This window comes from Coffea eugenioides, chromosome 11, assembly GCF_003713205.1.
Source record: "Coffea eugenioides isolate CCC68of chromosome 11, Ceug_1.0, whole genome shotgun sequence".
Classification (NCBI taxonomy): Eukaryota; Viridiplantae; Streptophyta; class Magnoliopsida; order Gentianales; family Rubiaceae; genus Coffea; species Coffea eugenioides.
The window spans coordinates 35435635-35459389 of record NC_040045.1 but is presented as its reverse complement, the minus strand read 5'-3'; the positions used below and the strand labels follow the sequence as shown (position 1 = coordinate 35459389).

The window sequence follows — 23755 nt, the reverse complement described above, 5'->3', positions numbered from 1 at the left end:
AAACTACTATGTGATTGGAAACCAAAAATTTTGATCCAAAATTAGATAGCAAAACCTTTCTCTCTTTCTACTAGCAATTGTTTCAACTCTCTCAAAAGTTTGAAATGTAATAATTCTCTTATATTATTCATACTTACATTACATTTTCTTATGTTTCATTAAAATCGATATTACAAGAATCTCATTGATTTTTTTATTTATGACCGATTATAAAGATAATTATTTTACTGTTAGCATTTGAACGGAATAAATATTCGATGTCGAAAAACTTAGATTGTTTATCTTGTTCACTGATCTAATTTTCTGTCAACGGTTTTATGCTTTAAAGAATTCTATAGTAATTTATGCTAATAGTTGATGTGGTTATTTAATTTCTAATTGGTTTACAATCTAGCTTTTCTCCCAGAAACTCTTAGAAACTACTAATCAATGTTTTTTAGGTACTTTTGAACCATTGATTATTCTAGATGAATAAATTTTTATATTCATGTAATGCTGATATATATTTTGCGCTTCCTAGATTAGTTTTCTACCTCCTCCACCACAGCAAGGAATAAAGATTTGGCAATTTTTATATTTTAGACTAGACAATGTTGACTTTTCATATATCTCTTTTTTTTTTTGTTGGTTATAAATGAAATTGGCACTTGGCTAGAGAAAATTTACTAATATTAATACTTTGTTATCTTCCAATCTGATAGGCCCACAATCATTCGAGTGCTTGCTGCTGCTGTTTGGCTCTCAGGATGAGCAATTTCTTCTATGTGATTTGAGAACCAGTTGTAGTTTTACTGTATTTTTGTATGATTATATTTTGAGCGCTTGCTGTTTTTTAGTTTTGATTGGCATCTGCTGATGTAATATGGAAATTAGACCTCCTTTTATTTGCTATGAATTGTATGTCTATAAAAGTCATAATAGTTTGCCTAAAAAATTTTTGACCTCATCGATGAAGTCCGTACAATATGTGACAGTCTTGATTGACCTCATCGATGGAGTTTATACTCACACCGAGTCCCCTCCCCTATATTAGGTTAAACGAACCGCCCATCTGGGGTGCGGTAGCTTTATCAAATATCCGGTACCAAAAAACATCCAATGGGGCATCTTCTTGGTATTTATTCGTCTTTACTGCTACTGTTCTTATTCAGTTCTTGTTCAAGTCTCCAGCCAACTCCCATTTAGCAGCACTAACCAAGCTCATCATTATTTAGATCTTTACTGGTACACTATACATGAAAAAGTGTTAAAATTTATTGACAAAATCATAAATTTTGTTTGAAAAAATTCAAAGTTTTGAACAAAAAAATAGGAAGTTTCTTTTGAAAAATAGAAAAGTCTTGTTAATTATATAGTAAATTTTACTAAAAAAGTGGTAAGATTTGTTAATGAAGTCATAAGTTTTTCTTAAAAAATCGTATGTTTTATGTAAAAAAAAATGCCGAGTTTTGCAAAAAATGGTAATTTTAGCTAGAAAAAATCCATTAAGATTTGATATTTAAATAGCAAGTTACATAAATTATAAAAGCAATTTCTTAAATATCACACCAAATTTACTATCACAATTTTGTCTGCAGTGAATTGCAGATTAACTGCAATCAACTTGATTTTATCATAATTTATCAATAAAATAGTGTAATAATCACATTAGAAATTATGTGATCAAAACTTATGCATTTTACCAGGTACTAGCACTTGATCTAGAAGCATAACCAATTGAGAATGGAGTGGTGGAAGACAATATTCATTTGAGTCAGAATAAACCCAAAAAAAAAAGGTGAGAGATGCTCAAAAGTGAAGGAAAAGAAATATTCAAGAGTAATGAACAGATGGAAAAAATGGTAGTGGGATAAAGTTAGAAAGCACAGAGGTTAGAAAACAAGGTAGTAAAATAGAAAAAGGCTGAGGAATGTGGTGTCAACATCTCCTTGTAATTACAAACTTTTGCAATATAATTTATATTTTTGTTCACCTGCTGCAGGTCTACAACTCACAAGGAGTATCAAATCGAGGAATAGCTTTGAAAAAGTATTACATTGGGAAATAATTTTTGTAATTATATTATTTTGGAATTAAACTCAAAAAAGATATATATAGTTACCATGGATTCCCATTTTCTCCATTTAAACGTGATATCAATCAGTCTACTGACTACCTAATAATATAATTATGTTGTCGAAGATCAGACTCTTGATCGAATTAAGCCATCAAGTAAATTTTTTTAAGTAAAAATTTTTTAAATTGATTTAGATTGCAAAAGAGAGGGTCGTAAATCAAAAATTCAATTTCACAACCAATTGATAGAGAATCAAAATTTCCATTAATTCAGTACAAATATGTCTCTAAGGATTTTGTCTACAAGAAAATAAGAATTTTCCGTGGTGGGTCACGACATTCATTGACGAGCGGATTTAGACCCAACACATTGGCCAATTTTCTACCCAACTCGCAACGTTACATACATGTGCCCGCCAAAGATCTTGATGGCTGTTTATTTAGGAATCCTTTGCTTCTTCTAATTTCAAACGCGCATTTGAAATTCTTGATCTATTTATTCTTCTTTTAGCCTCAAACCTTTTATAGTTTAAAACCCACCAAAATGTTTTGCTTATTAACAAGTGCATCAAGTTAAAAAAAAAAAAAAAAAGCTCATCAAGTCCCATGTTCTGCGTTAAACTAGGTTTTCACTAGAGAAAGAGACATAGATCCATACAGATCCATACAGATCTGTATGGATCCATACAGATCCATACATAGACATAGATCCCATGTTCTTGAGATAAAGTCTAAATCTTTTTTACGTGTGTAAATCGTCCACTTTAATGAAGAACATGGCAGGATCATCTGCTTAGCCAAGTATGTGGATCCTACTTTGTAAATTTTGGTTGGTTTATTCTTGGAGATGGACTAATTCAGCCAGCCATTAATTAAGTGGTCCATGCCATTAATTTTGATACCAATTGATAAAGGAAAAGATCACTCTACAGAGACGTCCAGTCGTACTCATTTTATCTACAATTTTCTACAAACATTTATTACCGCAAATGATGTTTTATTTAAGCTTACTTTATAGATGACCAATACCGAATCAATTTGCTTGATAAGTAAATCAATTCATTAGTCATAAAGACTTTCAGTCGTACTCGCTTTATCCACAATTTTCTACAAACATTGATTACCGTAACTGATACTTTATCTGAGCTTACTTTATAGATGACCAATGCCAATGCAATTTTGTTAATAAATAATTCAAGTCGTTAGGCATAAAGACTTTCAGCCATACTCATTTTATCCACAATTTTCTACAAACATTTATTACTATACCTTTATCGAAGCGTACTTTCTAGATGACCAATACCAAAGCAATTTCCTTGATAAATAAATCAAGTCGTTAGTCATGGTGGATTGTCGCTCATGGTTCATGATCGAAATTCGCTATGACAGAAATACTGACCTTATCGTAAAATAAATCAGAAAAATTACCTTGTATATTCCTTGGAACAACAAACTAAATACCATCTGTTAGCGAACCACAAGAATAACAATTGACTCAATTTCCTTGACTGATTCTTGGATTGCTTATTCCAACAAACTTGCAATTATTTCTTTTCAGATAATGCTATTATGTAATATTAAATACCCAACCACTTTATATTGCTACTTAAGGGATTTAGTTTCTATATAATCGTACGTAGTAGTGACTGCAAAGTACAGTTAGTGGAGGCTAACGAGTTGGATTGAAACTAGAAAGATATATTTTAAGAGAGCGATAAAATTTAGGGATAATTTCAGAAAGCTCCTGCGAGGTTTCTATTAATTACAAATAGCTCCCCCCAAATATTCAAAATTACACTTATTACCCTTACTTTTACTATTTAGGTAACCATGTAGGCCCAACAGCCTGGATTTTTTTTCAATAACCCTAAACTACCCTTCTATTAAAATTGCGAAAACAAAAAGGGAAAATAATTTAGTCACCACCTTCCATCTATACACTTTTGCAACTACTCAAGTATTTCCAACTCAATTCCTCCCTACAGGATGGCAAAGTCCTAAATTTACTCCAACTCAATCCCCAAAATTTGGATAGTCACAAAATCTCCAATCTCTAATCAAATGCTTTCAGTGCAAATCAATTACAACGGTCACCTCAAATACCCAAATGTTTCTAAAATTCATCTATTTCATTTTTTTTTGCCCAAAATTAACCAATCTCAAATTCCAAATTGTGATCTCATTGGCTGTCATCTTGCCAAACATAAAACAATATCCTAGCCTATGACCCCCAATACCAAAGAGCAATGCTTTTGCATAGTAAAACATATAATTTAGTAATACTCCATCAATATCTAGGGATCTAGACCAACTTCAATATCCATAGCAAACTACTATCAACTATTGCAAATCAATTAAAGAAACTCATATGCAGCTGTTAATATACAAGAAAATTTATCTTTATAGAAGGTAATATCGCATGCCCCTCATCTAGACCTCTTCCCCTTCCAACCATCAGTTTATTATTATTTTTTTAATCTATCACTAGTATTCTCTTCGTCTCTATCTATTTCAACAGTAAAATCTACTCACCTCAATATATTATTTGACAATTTCAAATCATTAGCATTAGCAAAGTATAAGAAAAGTTGGAAAATCAAAAGGCTCTAATTACTGTGAATGAGAGAGGCGGACATTGTTCTGTTGTCATTATGGTTAGTAAGAACAGGTTATAGGAAGAAGAAAAGAGATAGGACTCAAGAGGGATGAGAGAAACATAGAACTATAAATAGTTGGTGAATCTATGGCAAGATGGTTAGTAGTGACAAAATTTTTTTTTTTTTTCATTTCGCCATTTTGTTTCATCGCATGGTATAAATTATCTATTTAATGAAGGACATTGTTGTTATTTCACTGCATCAATGGAGGTTGGTGTAATTTTCTAAACCCGAGGGGAGCTGTGTGAAAATGTCACTAATCAGTAAGCTCAAGGGAGGTTTCTGAAATTATCCCTAAAATTTATTATATTTTCACATGTTATTATTATATTATCTCTGTTTGAGCAGAGGCATCATTTAGTGGTCAGTGCTTGACTTCCCCGAAACTTCAAGTCGTCGTGCATTTTCTACTTCACAATCGCAAATGAAAAAATCCAGTGGGGCATTTCTTTAGTGCTACTCCACTAATGTTTCTAGCCAAATTGGATTAGATCAGATGCTGACTCGAAGTTTAATAAAAACTGAATCATTTGTATAAATTTCTAAATACCATAGGACACAGTTCTCATGCTTTAGGAGCTTATGCTTCTATGTATAGCTTTCTTTTCTGATGCTCAATAAAATGAGGTGATTTTGTCAAACAAAAGAAAATTTACAATGACAAGAATTCCTCTTTTATTTTATTAGGAGAATATTATAATGGGATAAAGTGTGCAACTCTCATCTTTTCAGTAATTTTTGTTGGGGACCTGTTTATACACGTTGTAGATGTCAGAATTCAGATATTAAAAAGTATTATATTTTCAATTTTTTCCATTGGTAAATATTCCTAATCATCTAATCGAAATGGGCACAAACAGAGGTGTGATTATAATCTAGAAACTAAACCATATAACTTATAAGCGAAGTTATGTACTTGTTTGTTCAAGGGAGAATTGCCATTTAGTCATGCATACAGCTGTGACTAATATAACTATCAGTTTATACGATTCATCACTCCTCCACTATTCCTTCTCTATTGCTAAAACTCTCTAACTGAAAATACCTTCTACTCTCCCATGCGAGAAAGATAAGATTTTTCTAATTTTTCCCTGTGGGATGTGTTTTCTCTATAGTTTCTTTTCATTTGTATAACTAAAATCTCTTCTAAAATTTTCTAGTGAGAATTTCTTTTCTCCTAAGGATTGTCTAGGAAGAGTTTTCTTTTCTTCTAAATTTTTTAATAAGAGTTTTATTCTCTCCTAAGGATTTCTAGTGAGAGTTTTTGATAATTTTTTTTTCTTTTACTAGATATGAGTTTTCTCAAATTTTGATTATCAGATCTAGAATTTCTTAAATCTATTCGGCAGATTTTTCCATAATATCTGGACTTGAAATAGTTAATCAGCAGATCTGACAATTGAAGTATGCATAGATGCCCATGCGGCTATAATTATTTTATCTCATTTTTTAAATTTGGAGCTTTATAATGTAATTTGTATTATTCTTTAGATCTGGACGATCCTTTCTTCAAATATGTTCTTTGATATTTGTGTCTGTTTGATAATGTAATTTTTGCCATTAGTGCAGATTTTAATGAAATTATGATATTTTATCAAAAAAATATATAACTATCAATTTCCCCAAAAAACTAATTTTTTCCTCATGTCTGGATGGTTGTAAACGTCATAAAAGAAAATGGTTCAGTTTCTTGCAAACCATCAAGATTGGGATATTTCTTACCAAACAAATAAAAAGTCAAACGCTGAGTGTTTTTGTAATTATTTGATGATATTATATCAAACATTTTCTCATGTCCAACTACAAAAAAAAAAGCGTAAGGTGGAGTTGTAACGTTAAAATTTTTTTGTCTACCTTTTACTTTACCATATTCATTCTTACACTAAGGAATAAAATGGCATAACCATTTTCAAAAAATTACTTTTTCTCGTTTTATGCGGAATTTTTAGTTGTATTGCTAATGCTTACAATTAACAGTAACTAACAAAAATAACTGCCCATGTATATTGTTTTTCACACGAAAGTTCATAAAGCATGAATTTTCAAAATGTAAAACTAAATTCCAGGAAACTAATTTTCCACGCTGTCTTTCCCCTCCACCTCCTTAACAAATTTTTTTCCAGGAAGACTTGAAGTACTCGTCCTTTATTACCTTTGTATGGTTCCTTCCTTCCTACTTCCTACAAACATAGAATTGTGAAGTGATGCTTATGAAAAGGGCGATGAAGTCTCATTGAATGTGTTGAAGAATGTTTTTATGTTTCATCACTAGAGAAAGAAATATAGATGCACACAATTATTCTGAAGTATTCTCATGAACCAAGGAAAACTTATTATCTTTAATCCTCTGAAGAACAATCTAAAGATCATTTTGCTTAACAAAAAGTACTTACTGCTTATATATATATATGAATGTTATATATATTATCAGTTTATACATTTAACAGGTATGGATGCAGATCATGTATAGAAGAATTGAAGTTCAAATTCGAATCAAATTAGGTAGTATGCATCGATACTTGTTAATAGATAAATTATCAATTTATATAAGGTTAATCCTTAACTTATTATTCAATGTATTAAACAAAAGGTAGATTGATTGGATTTTGGTAGTCATCAATTTGGTTGATTGTTGGAGAGTGACTAATACAACCAGCCATGAATTGAGTGGTCAACTTTCCACAAAGACTTTTAGGTACTCATTATTATCAACAATTTCTGCTAGCATTTAGAATCGCAGTTGATGCTCGTCAACTAGTATAGATGAACCACTCAAATATCAGTACCCAAAAACGTCCAATGGGGCATCTTCTTGGTATTTCTTCATCTTTACTACTACTGTTCTTATTCAGCTTTATTCAAGTCTCCAGCCAATTCCCATTTGGCAGCAGTAACCAATCTTATCACTATTTAGATCTTTACTGGTATATTGTACATGAAAAAATGTTAAAATTTATTAGCAAAGCCATAAATTTTGTTTGAAAAAGTATCTAGTTCTGTACAAAAAAATGGGAAGTTTTGTTTGAAAAATAAAAAGGTTTTGTTAATGATAGAGTAAAATTTACTAAAAAAAGGTAAGATTTGTTAATGAAGTCATAAGTTTTTCTTGAAGTTTTATATTAAAAGTGCTAAGTTTTGGTGAAAAATGGTAATTTTTGCTGAAAAATCTAGTAAGATTTGATAGTTAAATATCAAGTTACATTATAATAATAAATAAAAGTTATTTGTTTTGTGCAAAAACTTACTATTAGTTATAGCAAATTTCACTATCACAATTTTGTCCCTAGTGAAACCTGCGATAGCAGGATAAAACCTATATGTCGCATCATATTAGCCACTCATGTATAATTATGTACCCAAAAACTTTTCAAAGTCTTGTGGTTAACTTCCATGAATTAAGATGAATTGCATGATGCAATTGCAGAGAATCTTCACCCAATTGGAGACTTTTCCCTAACTACATGTATACAATTGATACGTCATTGGGAATTTTTGCTGTCAACCAGACACGGATAGACTTTTTGGATAGAATTTTGCCCAAAAATTGTCATAATTGCCCAAGAATTTGGTGGCTTGATGCTAGGAGTTGCTTTCCTTCTAAAATGACCCATATAATTGCCGACATGAACAGATCATATAATTTGGTTGAGGCCCCTACAATAAGTGCAAGTATTGGACCAACAAACCTACTACTATTCTAACCCCTTTGAAACGCTTATATGAATTGGACGTCTTGATCTTGGAGGCTATGCATTTAGGAATTTTTTTTGGTTTGATATTTGCATTCTAGGTTGTTGGTCTATTCTTTATTTTTTTTTGAGCTTCGTCTTCTTTATAATTTAAAAGCAACTAAAATGTTTTACTTATGAAAAGCTTTATAATGCCACATTAATGTCAAAGAATATCTTCCTTGGAGAAAGAAATATAGATTTGCTCAAAAAAAGATTGAAAAAGGAATTGTATACTTACAATAAAAAAAGGAGAAACTAATAGAGGCCTTCCAATGAAGCTGTTTGTCGGACTATATATAATTCACTTTAGGTATAAATGCTTTTTCAGTGCTCAGACCTCTTATTCAACTATATAAACTTTTGACAAATCAAATTTTGATAATGAACAAGTACATAAAAAAAAATTTCAAAATCTATACGAAACTTTTTTGATAAATGTGCACCTTTTTTTTTTTTTGGGTAACTGTCCTTCGTACTTTAGATTTTGTTATTCTCATCTCATGGAAACCTTATTTACTTGCTTCTTTAACATATACCTATCAAATTTAGGATATGTGACAAATTTTCAATAGGTTTGGTGATTTTAAGTCAAACATTTTAAAATTAATTTAGATTGCAACGTGAGGGTCATAAATCAGAAAATCAATTCCACAACCAACTGATAAAGAATCAAAATTCCATTAAGTCAGTACAAAATATGCCTCCAAGGATTTTGTCCACAAGAAAATAAAAATTTTCCACTGTGGATCACGACTTCCATTGACGAGCGGACTTAGACCCAGCACATCCGCCAATTTTTTCTACCCAACTTGGAACGTTATATGCTGCCTGTCAAGATCTTGAACGTAAAACTAATTTCCAGAAAACTAATTTTTACAATTAAATATGACTTGAATTATTTACGCATACATATAAAATTCCCTAGGTTATATGAATAACAAAACATAGGTTAGGATTGAAGTTTTTGTGGTAACGAAGGTATCCAAATTAAATTAAAGTCTAAATATAAAATGAATTAATATTTCCATTTGTATGTCACCAAGGATTTGCCCCACAAGCACGGAAGGATTTTCCACACCGTCTTTCCCCTCCACCACGTTATCAAATTTTTTTCCACGAAGACTTCAAGTCGTCGTCCTTTATCACCTTTGTAAATTTGTATGGTTCCATCCTACTTCCTACAAGCACAGAACGGTGAAGTGATGCCTTTTAAAGCGTATAAATGAGGCCATCCATCTAGGCTTACTATCATAATTGCAGACTACTGTCATAATTGCCCAAGAATTTCATGGCTTGATGCTAGGAGTTGTTTTCCTTCTAAAATGACCCATATAATTGCCAACATGAACAGATCATATAAATTGGGTGACGCCCCTACAATAAGTGAAAGCATTGGACCACCAAACCTACTATTCTAACCCCTTTGAAACGCTATATGTGGACGTCTTGATCTTGGATGCTATGCATTTAGGAATTTCTGTTTGTTTTCTTCTTGGTTTGATATTTGCATTCTAGGTTGTTGGGTCTATTCATTTTTTTTTTTGAGCTTCATCTTCTTTATAATTTAAAAGCAACTAAAATGTTTTACTTATGAAAAACTTATAATGGCACATTAATGTCAAATAATGTCTTCCTAGGAGAAAGAAATATAGATTAGCTCAAAGATGACCAAAAAAAGGGGGGGGGGGGGGTTCCATGCATACATGCTCTTCAGGACAAATAAGCTGTTTGTCGCACTATATATAATTCACTTTAGGTATAAATGCTTTTTGAGTGCTCAGACCTCTTATTCAACTATACTAGGAGGCATGGACCGCGCGCTGCGCGGTTGCAATTTATCATGAATGCCCATAAAGCATCTGTAATATGTAATATAATTTGAAAATTAAAAAAGAAATTGACTTCGTTAGATAACACGAGCCAATTACTAATGCACATCAACAACATGACAAGCATTTCAAAAACTAATATACGGCCTCAAATCATCGCAAACTTGTCAAAGAAAGCTAGATACATATAGTATGAGAAAACTTGCACCCTTTTCACATAGGCATATACAGTTTGCCTTAGTAGCTAAAAAGAAGACTATTATGTTACATTTCTCTATTTTGACACTTGCTATAACGATTACATGCAACAGAAATTCACTTCATTAAGCATAAACAACTATGAGGTCACTCGTCAGTCGCCATCAGCAACGCAAACTGAGCCAAATTGCACTTGAGCCTAGGTTTTGAATGCCTTAGAAGTCCCATGATAAATCTACACCATAAGCTTTCTCCTTTTTAGATGCAAGTATCAGCCCATCCTATTAAAACAACAATAGGGAACAGTTAGTTATCATCCTATTTATACCAGTGAAGAACCAAAAACACAACAAATGAAATCAAGATTTTAAGAAAGTAAAAGTTAGCTTGGAATCTATGAAGCCTGACCATGTAATGCTCAATATAAATACCTTCAATATCATAGTTGAAGGCCCAACCAAGTTTTTTCCTTGTTGAGAGTGTAATTTGAGTTACAATCATGAACACCCAGTGCAATGGGATGGATGGCTTCAAAACAGAGAACCATATCAGCCATTTCATTAACGCTTACCATTTCATCCCTACCACTAATAAAATTGAAGAATATTAAGTTAAGATTAATTTTTAAGTTAATAGGGAGAATTATAGTGTGTATACTCAACCAAGCATAACTACACAGATACATAATCAGTATTCTTAAATAGAATTTCACTTTCAATTAAATAATATAGTGTATGCTCAACCAAACATAACTACACAGATATGAACCAAAGTTGGAACAGTAGAACTCCCTTTGGCTCTATGTCTTATATGTTGAAAGTCCAACTCAAAGAAAAAAAAATGGGAAAATAAATGGCCAGACCCTCTTTAGTGCTTGGAAAATATCGATATTACCTAAAGCACCTTCAATGCACGCAAAAATAATGTTATAAAATTGGTAGACTACAACAGGCATTGAATCAGATTCATTAAACTTCGTATTCATTAACAATTGCTTAATATCAAAATAAAGGCATGAGTTGAGGCATAGAAAAACCTAACATTCTTTGCTAGTATGTGCATTTAAATAAACCTAACAAATGGCATTTAACCAACAATCTATCACCTCAAGCATAGAAAATGATCTGTGTGTACCTCTATTTATTATAGTCCTTGTGTTCATCTCCTAATATGTATATGATAGCCATTGGCATAATAAAACTTCAGTAATCCGGCAACATTGTAGACCTGTGAATTAAAGATTCATTAGCTAAAATGAAACCTGTATTTTGGGCATACATGAGCAAATACCTTGGCCTTGCATTCAACAAACCAAAAAATTAGGTTGAGTGGCTATCTAGATTGAACCTAAAATTGGTTAGTAAAAAACCAAAACTTTAGAGCATGAACTAATTAAGTGAAAAAGTTGTACTGCTGCTACTTTGGTCTGAAAAGCTGGAACAACTTGTAATTAAAAACAAGCATGTTTTGTAATTAATCTTATAAGTAAATAACACCCACATGTGCTGTTATTCTCCTGCACATAGTGAACACTTAATAGGGAGGAAGTTAAAATATGTCTCTTGAAAAGCACTCTCTAAGACGATCATAGACTTATCTCACTGGATTTAAAAAAAAGGAAAAACAAAATCAAGGCACGATTCAAACATCAGTAAGAAAAAAGATTAAAGAAAGGGTCACAAGAAACTAACGCCAAATACCAAAATCTGCAAGCAAATTGGACACCATCTACCATAGTCTCAATACAGCTAGCCTACAAGGCACATTTATATCGCAATAAATCAAGAATTCTTGAATTTCAGAAACACAAAATTGGCATAAAACTTAAAACACACAAAACCATAATCATTCAGATCAAGTGAGAAAGGAAAAGCAAATGAACATAAAAAAATGAACTCAAAGAAAAAGAAAAAGAATTTAACACAGGGAACAAGCACCACAGGCCAACCGACACATTTGATTTGACTATCTATCTAATCTAATGTGATTCAATAGAAAATGAAATTAAACATATGCAAACTTAGTAAAAAGAAATTAAAGTACATTGCAAGTGCTTCAATCAATTCATGAAAATAACAGTCCATTTTGATTGACATCAAATAAAAAGCTTTTTAGAGAATTACTTCACCTGACATAAGTATTCTTTACCATCCAACTTTCTTGAAGTCAGGGTCCAAGCAAGTGAACTACGTATAGCATTATTGTCATGTCATAATAAATGCCTAATCTTAGATTCTTTTCAAGTAAAACCTAGCCAACGTCTCACAAGCACAATGTGTGCAGGAGGAAAAGAACAAAAAAACACCTGGGAAAATTAAGATACAGAATAAGGAATTGCAAACACAATATAATCTGTGCCAAATGGGGTCAAATAATTATAATAGCAAAACCAAACAAAGAAATTTGGTCACCTTCAAATCAAGGTGATGGATGTTAAACGAAGACTCCACAAAATCACAAACACCACTCAAATTACCAAATATCGAACAAGAAATAGAAAAGAGGTGAACTGTACATAAATAATAATTTTGAAATAATTGAGTACGCAGACTTTAATTTAATTTTTTCTTTGTGGGAAATCGTTCTCTCTAAAATATCAGCCTTTTTTTCTTGTCATACACAATAGTTGATTCAAGCGTCAAACAGAGCATTATCGGCAGTAACATTACTTTCAAAATTCCATCGAACAACCCATTTTTCTACTTCTTAAAATTATTACTCCGTAAGTGCATTGTTTCTATGCCGCTTAATGTCAGAAAAAAGGGAGAATTCGAGCATATCACCATAATATAAATTTTTTTCAAGAAAAAAGGAAGTAAGGAGGGATTACCGATGGTAGAGCATGTTGCTTGATATGGCTAGCTGCTGATTGTAGTCATGGGGCTTTAATCATCTTTAGTTGCAACACATTTTTCATTCTAAAGAAAGGTTTTAATCAGTTACAATAATTAAAAAAAAAAGGAAAAAACACAAGGAAGTAAAACCATAGAATTACCAATGTTGAGTATAGGAATAGCCAACTAAGATGGCGATGGAGCTTTATTCACCATTAATCTCTATATTAACTATTTCTAATGAAAAAAATGCAGATCTGCTTGAGATCATATTAAAGAAAAAGATAGAAGCAAATATGAATATCAATAAAAGGAAAGAGAAAGAGATAAGATAATGGAAAGGAAAGAAGGAAATAAAAGGAAAGAGAAAGAGATAAGATAATGAGAAGGAAAAGAGAGATCAGAAAATTTTTTTGAGAACAAAGAGGAGCAGCAGACCAACAGAGGGAGAGCACAAAAATCCTAGCAAAAACTATAGAAAAAGAGAAAGGATCGGTAAAGAATTGAGATAAGAGAAAAGTTTGGAGAGAGAATCCTTATACTATATCACGTGGGAGGCTCGTGAGGACGACCAAAAGCTTGTGAACAGTAACCCTCCTTCGGAGGGAAGCAGCAAAGGACAAAAATAGCAATTCTAGGCTTAAAATACAGAGAAAAGGCAAAACAAGGATGGTCCTCAGCGGAAAGGAAGGTGAAGACTTACTACGAACGAGGAGGAGATGAACCAAACGGCTGGCAAGAGCGAACCTCTCCCGAGAGCAAGACAGGAGCCACTCGAAAAGGGAAACAATGGAAAAAAGAACAAAAAACATCAGTCCCCAGGTTAAAAATTACAGAGGAAAACTCACAGCGAAGACCGCACCTCGCCTGAAAGGAAGAAGAAGAAAACTTATGATGGAGAAGGAGGAGGAGCACCCACCGGATGGCAGCTAATCTGGACAACTGAAACCAAGAGAACCCGAGCAACAGAGGACCAATACTCCTTGCGCGGCTCGAGAAGGGAAACAAAGAACAGAGGACAAAAACATCACCTTCAGGCAGAAAGCTCACAACGAAGATGTACTTCACCGGAAAGGAGAAAAACAAATGAAGAAGAAGAAAACTCACAACGGAGGAGAAAAGGAGGAGAACCAAACGTCCGGACCACTGCAACCCAGAGAACGCGAGAGAACGAGGCTCGAGACTCCCTGCTTGGTAAGAAGAGGACCGGCTATCTCAACACGCTCATGTACAAGGGGTAAGAACAGAGCAACATTGTCCAAAAAAGAAGGAGAGAGAGAATGCATTGGGAAGAAGGGGCATGTGATACTGCCAGATAGAGAAACAAGTCTATCAACGCGACAGACGACGCAGCAGGATACGCAGCAGGTTGAGAAACAGGTTTTTAATGCGAAACAGCAGGAGGCACATGGGTACCGGCAGAGGAGAAGAAGCGCGCGATGCGCGAAGAAAACAACGCTCTCAATCACATGCGCGGCACGTGAGAGGACGACGAAAACCTCCAGGTCATCGTACCTCTTCGCATGTTATCTACTTATGTTGATAAACTTTTGACAGATCAAATTTTGATAATGAACAATTACATTAAAAGAAAAATTCAAAATCTATAAAATTTTTTTTTTTTTTTTGTAACTATCCACATGAAATGCAGACTACTGTCCTTCATGCTTTAGATTTTGTTGTTCTCATCTCATGGAAACCTTATTCCCTTGCTTCTTTAACACAGACCTATCAAATTTAGGATATGTGGCAAATTTTCAATAGGTTTGGTGATTTTAAGTCAAACATTTTAAAATTAATTTAGATTGCAAATGTGAGGGTCGTAAATCAGAAAATCAATTCCATAACCAACTGATAGCTAGAGAATCAAAATCTGTACAAAATATGGCTTTAAGGATTTTGTCTACAAGAAAATAAAAATTTTCCACAGTGAATCACGACTTCCATTGACGAGTGGACTTAGACCCAGCACATCCACCAATTTTCTACCCAACTTGGAACGTTATATGCTGCCTGTCAAGATCTTGAACGTTCTTTATTTAGGATTTCTTTGCTTCTTATAATTATAGATGCGCATTTGAAATTCTTGATCTATTTATTCTCCTTTTAGCTTCAACCTTTTTTATAGTTTAAAAGACACCGAAATGTTTTGCTTATTAAAATGTTCATCAAGTCCAAAAAAAAAAAAAAGAATGAAAGTTTTGCTTATATAATGCATTATATAAGGTTTTCACCGGAGAAAGAGACGTATAGATCCATGCATATATTGCAAAGAGTATTCCTGACATAAGGTTTAAATCTTTTTTACGTGTGTAAATCGTCCACTTTAACGCAGAACATCGCTGGATCAGTTTGCTTAGCAAAGCATGTGGATCCTACTTTATAAATTTTGGTTGGTTTATTCTCGGAGATGGACTAATTCAACCAGCCATTAATTAAGTGGTCCATGCCATTAATTTTGATACCAATTGATAAAAGAAAACATCACTCTACAGACCACCTAGTAATACAATTATGTTGTTGAAGATGAGACTCTTGATGGCTTATCTATGTGGGATATAAAGGTCAAGTTTTAATTGATCCAATTAAATTCCCATTAAACGCGTTGGTTTTACTGGATTTTTCTTTGTTTAATTTTCACCACAAATAAACTTGAGATGCAGATTGGATGATAATATTAATATATCATCAGCTTAAGTCAATTTTTGAAGCTAATTATGTATCCATCAAAGCGGCGTCCATTTATAACATCTGCTAGCAACCACAAGAATAGCAATTGAATCAATTTGCTTGACTGATTCTTGGATTGCCTATTCCAACAAACTTGCAATTATTTCTTTTCAGATAATGGTCTTTTGTAATATGAAATACCCAACTACTTTATATTGCTACTTAAGGGATTTAGTTTCTATTTAATCGTATGTAGTAGTGAATACAAAGTACACTTAGATTGAAAATATGATACATATTTTAACAGAGTGATAAATTTATTATGTTTTCTCATGTTATTATTATATGGATTAATTTTCTATACACTGATGGCATATACATTTTCACCATTAGATGCATGACACATAAGGCGAATTTAAATTTGAAACTCAAATTTTGCATGTGTATCGTATATCCAATCGTGATAGTGTATATATCGTTAGTTAGTGTATATAAGATTTACTCATATTATATTATCTACATATTTTGTGTTAATATTTACCTCTACGATAATGATGGAGGGCCAGGGAGGCATCATTTAGTGGTCAGAGCATGACTTCCATGAAAACTTCCAAGTCATCGTGCATTTTCTACGTCACAATCGCAAATGAAGCTACTGGCTACCATATCAGACAAGCCCATATATGTACCAAGAAAAAATCCAATGGGGGCATTTCTTTAATTAGTACTACTCCACTAAGGTTTCTAGCCAATTACTTTCTTTACATCAGCCAAATTCGATTAGATCAGATGCTGACTCGAAGTTTAATAAAAACTGAGCAATAGTAGGAATAAAAATTTTCACAATGTTAGATATTAATCATTTGTATAAATATTCTAAATACCATAGGACACAGTTCTCATGTATTAGGAGCTTATGCTTCTATGTGTAGCTTTCTTTTCTGATGATCAATAAAATGAGGTGATTTTGCCCAACCAAAAAAAAAAATTACAATTACAAGAATTCCTTTTTTTTTTCCCTGGGATATGACTGTTTGTCATTTGTGCTACTAGATTGGAGTTATACCATACAAAAGCATTTTGATTAGGGGAATATTATAATGGAATAAAGTGTGCAACTCTCATCTTTTCAGTAATTTTTTTGGGGACCTGCTTATACATGTTGCCGATGTTAGAATACAGATATTAAAAAATATTGTATTTTCGCTTTTTCCACTGGTAAATATTAAAATGGACACAAACTGAGAGAGGTGTGATTATAGTCTAGAAACTAAACCATATAACATATAAACGAAGTTGTGAACTTGTTTGTTTGAGGGATAATAGCCACTTAGTCATGCATAGAGTTGTGACTAATATAACTGTCAATTCTTCCCAAAAAAACTAATTCTGTCCCCAATGTCCTGATAGTTGTATTTGTCACAAAAGAAAATGGTTCAGTTCCTTATCTTATAGATTGCATAAACCATCAAGATCTGGATATTACTTACCAAATAAATAAATAAATAAAAAATCGAACGCTGAATTTTTTTTTATTTTTTATTTTTGATGATACAAAAATATCACAGTCTCTCATGTCCAACTATAAAACAATTACCATTTTCTGTCATCGTTTACATTACCATTTTCATTCTTGCACTAAGGGATAAAATGGCATGGATTTCGTTTTATGCAGAACTTTTAGTTGTATTGCTAATGCATACAATTAACGGTAACTAACAAAAATAACTGATCGTGTATATTGTTTTTCACACAAACGTTCACGAAACTTGAAATTTCAAAATTTAAAACTAATTTCCAGGAAACTAATTTTTACAACTAAATATAACTTGAATTATTTTCCAAATAAAAATGAATTAATATTTCCATTTGTGTGTCACGGTGTCACCAAGGATTTTCCCCACAAGCACGCAAAATGATTTTCCATGCTCTCTTTCTCCTCCACCGCGTCAGCAAATTTTTTCCACGAATTTGTGGTCATTTTATCACCTTTGTATAGATCCATCCTACTTCCTACAAACACAGAACGGTGAAGTGATGCCTTTAAAGAGCGTATATAAATGAGGCACCCATCTGGGGTTACTATATCGAATAAACCAACGATACCAAAGAAACCCAATGGGGCATCATCTTCTTTGTACTTTTTCATCTTTACTGCTACTCTTCTTATTCAGTTCTCTTCCTGTCACCAGCCAATTCCTGTTTGGCGGCAGCAAACAAGCTCATAATTATTCAAATGTCTCTTGTATTGAGAATGAACGACAAGCTCTTCTTCTTTTTAAACATGGGTTGATAGATGAATCAAATCGTCTGTCATCTTGGGTTGGAGAAGGATGTTGTTCATGGGAAGGCATTAGTTGCCACAAAACCACCGGTAGTGTTTTGAAACTTGATCTACGCTATACTACGGCGGATGATGATGATTACAACACAAATTGTTTGGGAGGCCAATTAAGTCCATCTTTGGTCAATTTGACCAATTTGCAATACTTGGACCTGAGCTCGAATATTTTTTTAGGAGTCCAAGTTCCCGCATTCTTTGGATTGTTGAAAAACTTGAGATACCTCAGTCTCTCAGGTGCAGGATTTGATGGTGAAATTCCCCACCATTTAGGAAACCTCTCACATTTACGGTATTTAGATCTTGGGTGGAATGGGTTGAGGACTAAGGATCTCAGGTGGGTTGCTGGGCTCTCTTCTCTAAAACAACTAGTCCTGTCCAAAGTGAACCTTACAGCCGCTCAAGATGGGTTACAGTCAATTAACATGCTTCCTTCACTAAGAACACTAGATTTGTATAGTTGTGATCTTTTCATCCATCCTCATCTTTCATATGTCAATTTCACGTCTCTTGCTTTTCTTGATCTCGGTGAAAATAATTTCAACAACTACATGGTCCCACCTTGGCTCCGTAATCTTACTGGCCTCCATGGTCTTCATCTTGGTTATAATAATCTTTCTGATCCAATTTATGGCCTGCTTGATCAAATGACCTCTCTAGTTCATCTCGATCTATCTTCAAACCGCTTTGATGCTTTAACGTTAAAATCACTTTGTAATGCAAGCAATCTTACTTATTTGGATCTGAGTTACAATAATTTGCAAGGGTCAATACCAAGTGAAATAGGCCATCTTTCAAAACTAACTAATCTATTATTGTATAATAATAAATTAAATGGTACCATATCGACCAATCTTGGGCAGCTGACAAAGCTACAAGCATTTGAAGTTGGTTACAATTCATTAACTGGTGTCCTATCTGAAGACCATTTTGCGAAACTTCGAGAGCTAGAGTCACTGGACCTAGCCAGAAACTCACTCGCTCTGAACGTGAGCTCCTCGTGGGTTCCTCCATTTCAACTCCATGAAATCCGGATGCAATCCATCATTGTGGGGCCTAGGTTTCCAGCTTGGCTTCGGACGCAGAATGAAGTTGAGATATTAGACATGTCAAACGCGAGCATTTCAGATGCCATACCCAGCTGGTTTCTCTCTAAAAACAAATCGTCTCTATGGTATTTAGATCTTTCACACAATTTTCTTACTGGACATATTCGGCAGCTGGTTGTACATGAGCTGTCGTCTCTCTTTCTGAATGATAACCGTTTCACAGGTACTATCCCTGAAGACTTGTGCAAGTTGGAAAATTTATCAGAATTGGATCTATCCAACAATCTTCTGTCCAGAAGAGTTCCTCTGTGTCTAGGAAACTTGCAAGACCTGCTGTTCCTAAACTTGGCAAATAACAATCTATCCGGTCAAATTCCGAGTTCACTGGGTAACTTGTGGGGACTTTCTAAGCTGCATTTGAATGGAAATAAATTCGTTGGGAAGCTCCCTGCCTCAATGCAGCATCTCAGCAATTTGGAAGATCTTGATCTCGGTGACAATAGACTGAAGGATGTTATACCAGCTTGGATTGGAGAAAGGTTATCAAATTTAAGATTTCTAAGATTTCAGTCAAATAACTTCTATGGACCTATTTCTGATACACTCTGTCAACTCTCACATCTTCGAGTGCTGAACTTAGCACATAATAACTTGAGTGCATTTATTCCTCACTGCTTTAACAACATTAGTGCCATGGTATCAGCATTTGACTTTAGTTCTAGCATTAATTCACAAGAAAGCCTTCAAGACATTAAGGGAGGAAGAGAAGTTGAGTATAACACATGGAGCCTTGAGCTTGTTAAATCCGTAAGCCTCTCAACAAATAATTTAGTTGGCGAGATCCCTGATGAGATAATGGAGCTGGTTCAATTGCAAGTTTTGAATCTTTCACAAAATCATTTGACTGGAAGGATCCCCAAGAAGATTGGCAACTTGAAGCAACTTGAAACACTTGATCTATCAATGAATGCACTCTCCGGTGCAATCCCCGAAAGCTTATCTGATTTGTACTCATTGAACTCTCTGAATATGTCACACAATAAACTTTCAGGGCCAATACCATCAGGAAATCAGCTGCAAACCTTGACCGATCCATCCATCTATGAAGGAAACAGTGGACTCTGTGGCAAACCGCTCCCAAACAGCTGCTGGGAACACAAATTGCCTACCAAAAATGGGCCTAGTGATGATGATGAAGGCCACAGCGAATCTGATTGGTCTTGGTTTTATGCTGGTATAGGACCGGGTTTTGCTGTCGGGCTCTTGGGAGTTTTGGGAATCCTTCTCCTCAAGAAGTCATGGCGCTATGTGACAGGTCGTCAGCCTGTGCAATAATAATAATAAATATAGAACCTAGATACCACTAAAAGCAGTCAATAATTAATCCTAGGTACTGGAGCAGGGACTCTAGGTGTGCAATGGGTTACTTGATTCACCCTGTTCCCGAAGAGTTTGCTTAACCCGATATACCAGAATTAATTAATAGACAAAAATTACTAGATAGTAGACAGTGGCAAGTAGGGTCGTCTCCTCAGGGACTGGATATCTTTGTCTCTTTTAAAGTCCAATTGGTAAGGGGGGATTTTATCGGAATGAAACTAAAAACAATTAAATAATTTAACTAAAAAAAATGAATAAATAACTAGCACAAGCAAAACAGGAATTAAATCAAGAATAAATAAATTCTAGCCAAGAATACAACTACTCAGGCACAGTCCAATCATCCGATCATTGATGCAAGAGAGGTTCACTTAATGTATTAATAGGCCAGTTATAGTCTGACAACCAATTTTTCCTTAAATTATAGATGACCAAGGTACGACCATTAATCACCTCTAACCAGAAAAGTACTCTTAGGTACGACCGTAGGAATTAATTTTCCAATTGCATTAATAACCAGAAAAACCTAGCCCTAATCAATAACACGCTACGAGGGTTATTTAAATTAGATTGCACGTTCTCCTAATGTGTAAACACACCAGTTGCCACTAACATTAATCAATCAAACAATTACGGATTTAATTGACTAAATTGGCACGAGATTAATAAATCACATTGAACATCGGGCCCTTGACATCCAATTAATAAAATAATCCCATGAAAATTCAAGCAGATAACGTGCAAATATTAATAAATAAAGGAACACGTGAAAACTAATTAGATCTCACAGATTTTCGGGACTGCGCCGTCGAGTTGACCCTTGACTAGATGGAAGATTTAGCCACGCCGCATAATTAAATCATCACATGAATTAATGGATTGCAAAGGCATAGCGTTTTCTATTAAGAAGCAAGGAATAAAAGGTGTTTTTCCCGTTGGGGAATTTTGTCGAACACCTGGCGTGTGTCAGAGGCCAGTCTAAGGAAAGAAAGAAAAGAAACTAAAACTAAACTAAAAAACTAGAGATGTAAAATAAAAGCCAGCCGTCTTCTGTCCTCTGTACGTTTTCTCTTTATAGCCAAACAAAAGAAAGTGGACCCAAGCTATTATGTCTGCGGTCCCCTCACACTTAGGGAGCAAGTCAAAGATTACAAGAAAACTTCTCTTCGTGTGTTTCTCTCAAAGCCCAATTGAAGAAAAGCCTTCTCTTTTCTCGTGGTCCCCGCTGATGTCCCTTTTTGATAGATCACTAATGCTCTCTCCCGTAGGACTTGAGCCAATGAAGTACACAAGGTGGGCCCTTAGCCCAATTGTCCATTGCTCCCTCTCTTTTTGGTAGTTTTCTGCTCCATCCCTGGAATTAGACCCAAGTACTAAATATAAGTATATATTGGCAATTAACGCAATATTTGATAGGTATAACAGGGAAAATTAATAATCAAATTACTAACAAATTATGCCCCATCAATTCCCCCCATACCTGAATCATGCTTGCCCTCAAGCATGGGGAAAAAAAAAATTTCAACTCGACAATGGCGAGCTTTCACATTATCATAGCCAGCTGTGCTTATACCCAAAATCAAGATCTAGTAACTAAGTGTCAAGACATGTCTCTCCCGGTTAGCTCCTAGGTTCATAGACTTGTCCAATTCATGGCTAATTCGCTTAGGAAATCCAAATACTAACTAGCAACAGTTAATAATTAAGTCAACTGGCAACCAAAATCTCAACAATACGAACCAAGGATCGGCAGGCTAACATGATCATAAACTCACATATTCTCCACACTTTTTTCTTCTTCTGTTTTGTTTTTGTTTTGGTTTTTTTTTTTTTTTTTTTTTTTTTGGATTGATAATGCTTAGTCCCGAGCTATTCAAGTCTTTTGACGTGAACTCTGACATTTTTAGATGAAAGAGCCCAATTACTCAACTTTTCACAGCTCCAGGACCACTTACTCATAGATATCGCCACTTTTTGACGCGAGGGCCGACACGTGTGGTGAAGACCCCCGGTTACTGGGTGGCGACCCTAGCGGAGTAAAGCCATACGTTATTCACCAATAACACCAAAATACCAAGTAATTACAGATCATAGCCCGCGTCATGTCCTAAATATGGAGAACTAAGGTCGACAAGAGACCAAACTACACAACAATGCCGGCAAAATATTTATATTGCCTAAACAAGTTAGCCATAAATTGCACCAAGTCGTTAAACTCAAAATATTCACCAAGAAAGCATGCTCTTACATGCCACTAAAATCCAATTCATAGTATAAACCACCACTAGCAATGAAAAAGTGAGCTGCCAACATAATCACCAAGACAAAAGCAAGGGATAATCACCCAAAAGGGACTAAAGGGACAACACCTCAACAGAAAAACAACACTTAAACAAAAAAAAACACAGGAAAAACACCCCAAAAATGAAAAATTGAAAATATCTAGCACCCAAACCGACCCCCCCACACCTGAAGGACACATTGCCCTCAATGTGATAATATAATAGCAGAGAAAACGGAAGGGGCAACGGTACTTCCCTGACGTCGTCAAGATAGGGGGGGTTTGGGCGGAAACTGCGGAGGGTTTGACCCGGCCTGCTGCATAAATGCCGCTAGATTCTGCGCCATATTGTGAATGTTAACGTCCATGTGTTTCTGCCGAATCTCAAGCCGCTCGACTGTGTTGCGGAGCTGGTTCCATTCCTCATCCGTATGGCCGGAAGGGGGAGGAGCGGAAGTCGAAGGACCGGGGCCACCACCGGAAGTGGAAGGGCGTGCAAACGAGGATTTCAGAGGGGCATGTACCGGTCCCGGGGGAACAATCTCCCACCCGTTATCACCCTCCCGGACCAAACCCATTCGCTCCAAGCACGGGATGTCCAAGGGCTCCATTTGACACGCAACATGCAAATCATGGTTAGAGAGATCAAGCAACTGCAGGTTAATAGCCAAATGGGTGATATAGGACCCAAGAATCAAGGGACGCTTCTTTTTTGTCAAAACAGACTTAA

General features: G+C 34.6%; 1 protein-coding gene and 2 long non-coding RNA genes across 3 annotated transcripts; 1 reads left to right on the top strand and 2 right to left on the bottom strand.

Annotated features, from left to right (window-relative positions):
* Positions 1-10403: 10403 nt before the first annotated feature.
* LOC113754497 lies at positions 10404-10985 on the bottom strand. The gene is made up of 2 exons (XR_003465211.1): positions 10902-10985; positions 10404-10751 (listed from the first exon to the last, which is right to left on the bottom strand). It is a non-coding gene; the product is annotated as an uncharacterized LOC113754497 (long non-coding RNA).
* A 596-nt stretch (positions 10986-11581) lies between these two features.
* On the bottom strand, positions 11582-13612 carry LOC113754525. The gene is made up of 3 exons (XR_003465218.1): positions 13466-13612; positions 13301-13388; positions 11582-11697 (listed from the first exon to the last, which is right to left on the bottom strand). It is a non-coding gene; the product is annotated as an uncharacterized LOC113754525 (long non-coding RNA).
* Positions 13613-18092: 4480 nt separating this feature from the next.
* LOC113752415 (receptor-like protein EIX2) lies at positions 18093-20699 on the top strand. Its single transcript, XM_027296526.1, has one exon. The coding sequence runs from the start codon at positions 18093-18095 to the stop codon at positions 20697-20699; it is 2607 nt and encodes an 868-aa protein (XP_027152327.1).
* Positions 20700-23755: the final 3056 nt, after the last annotated feature.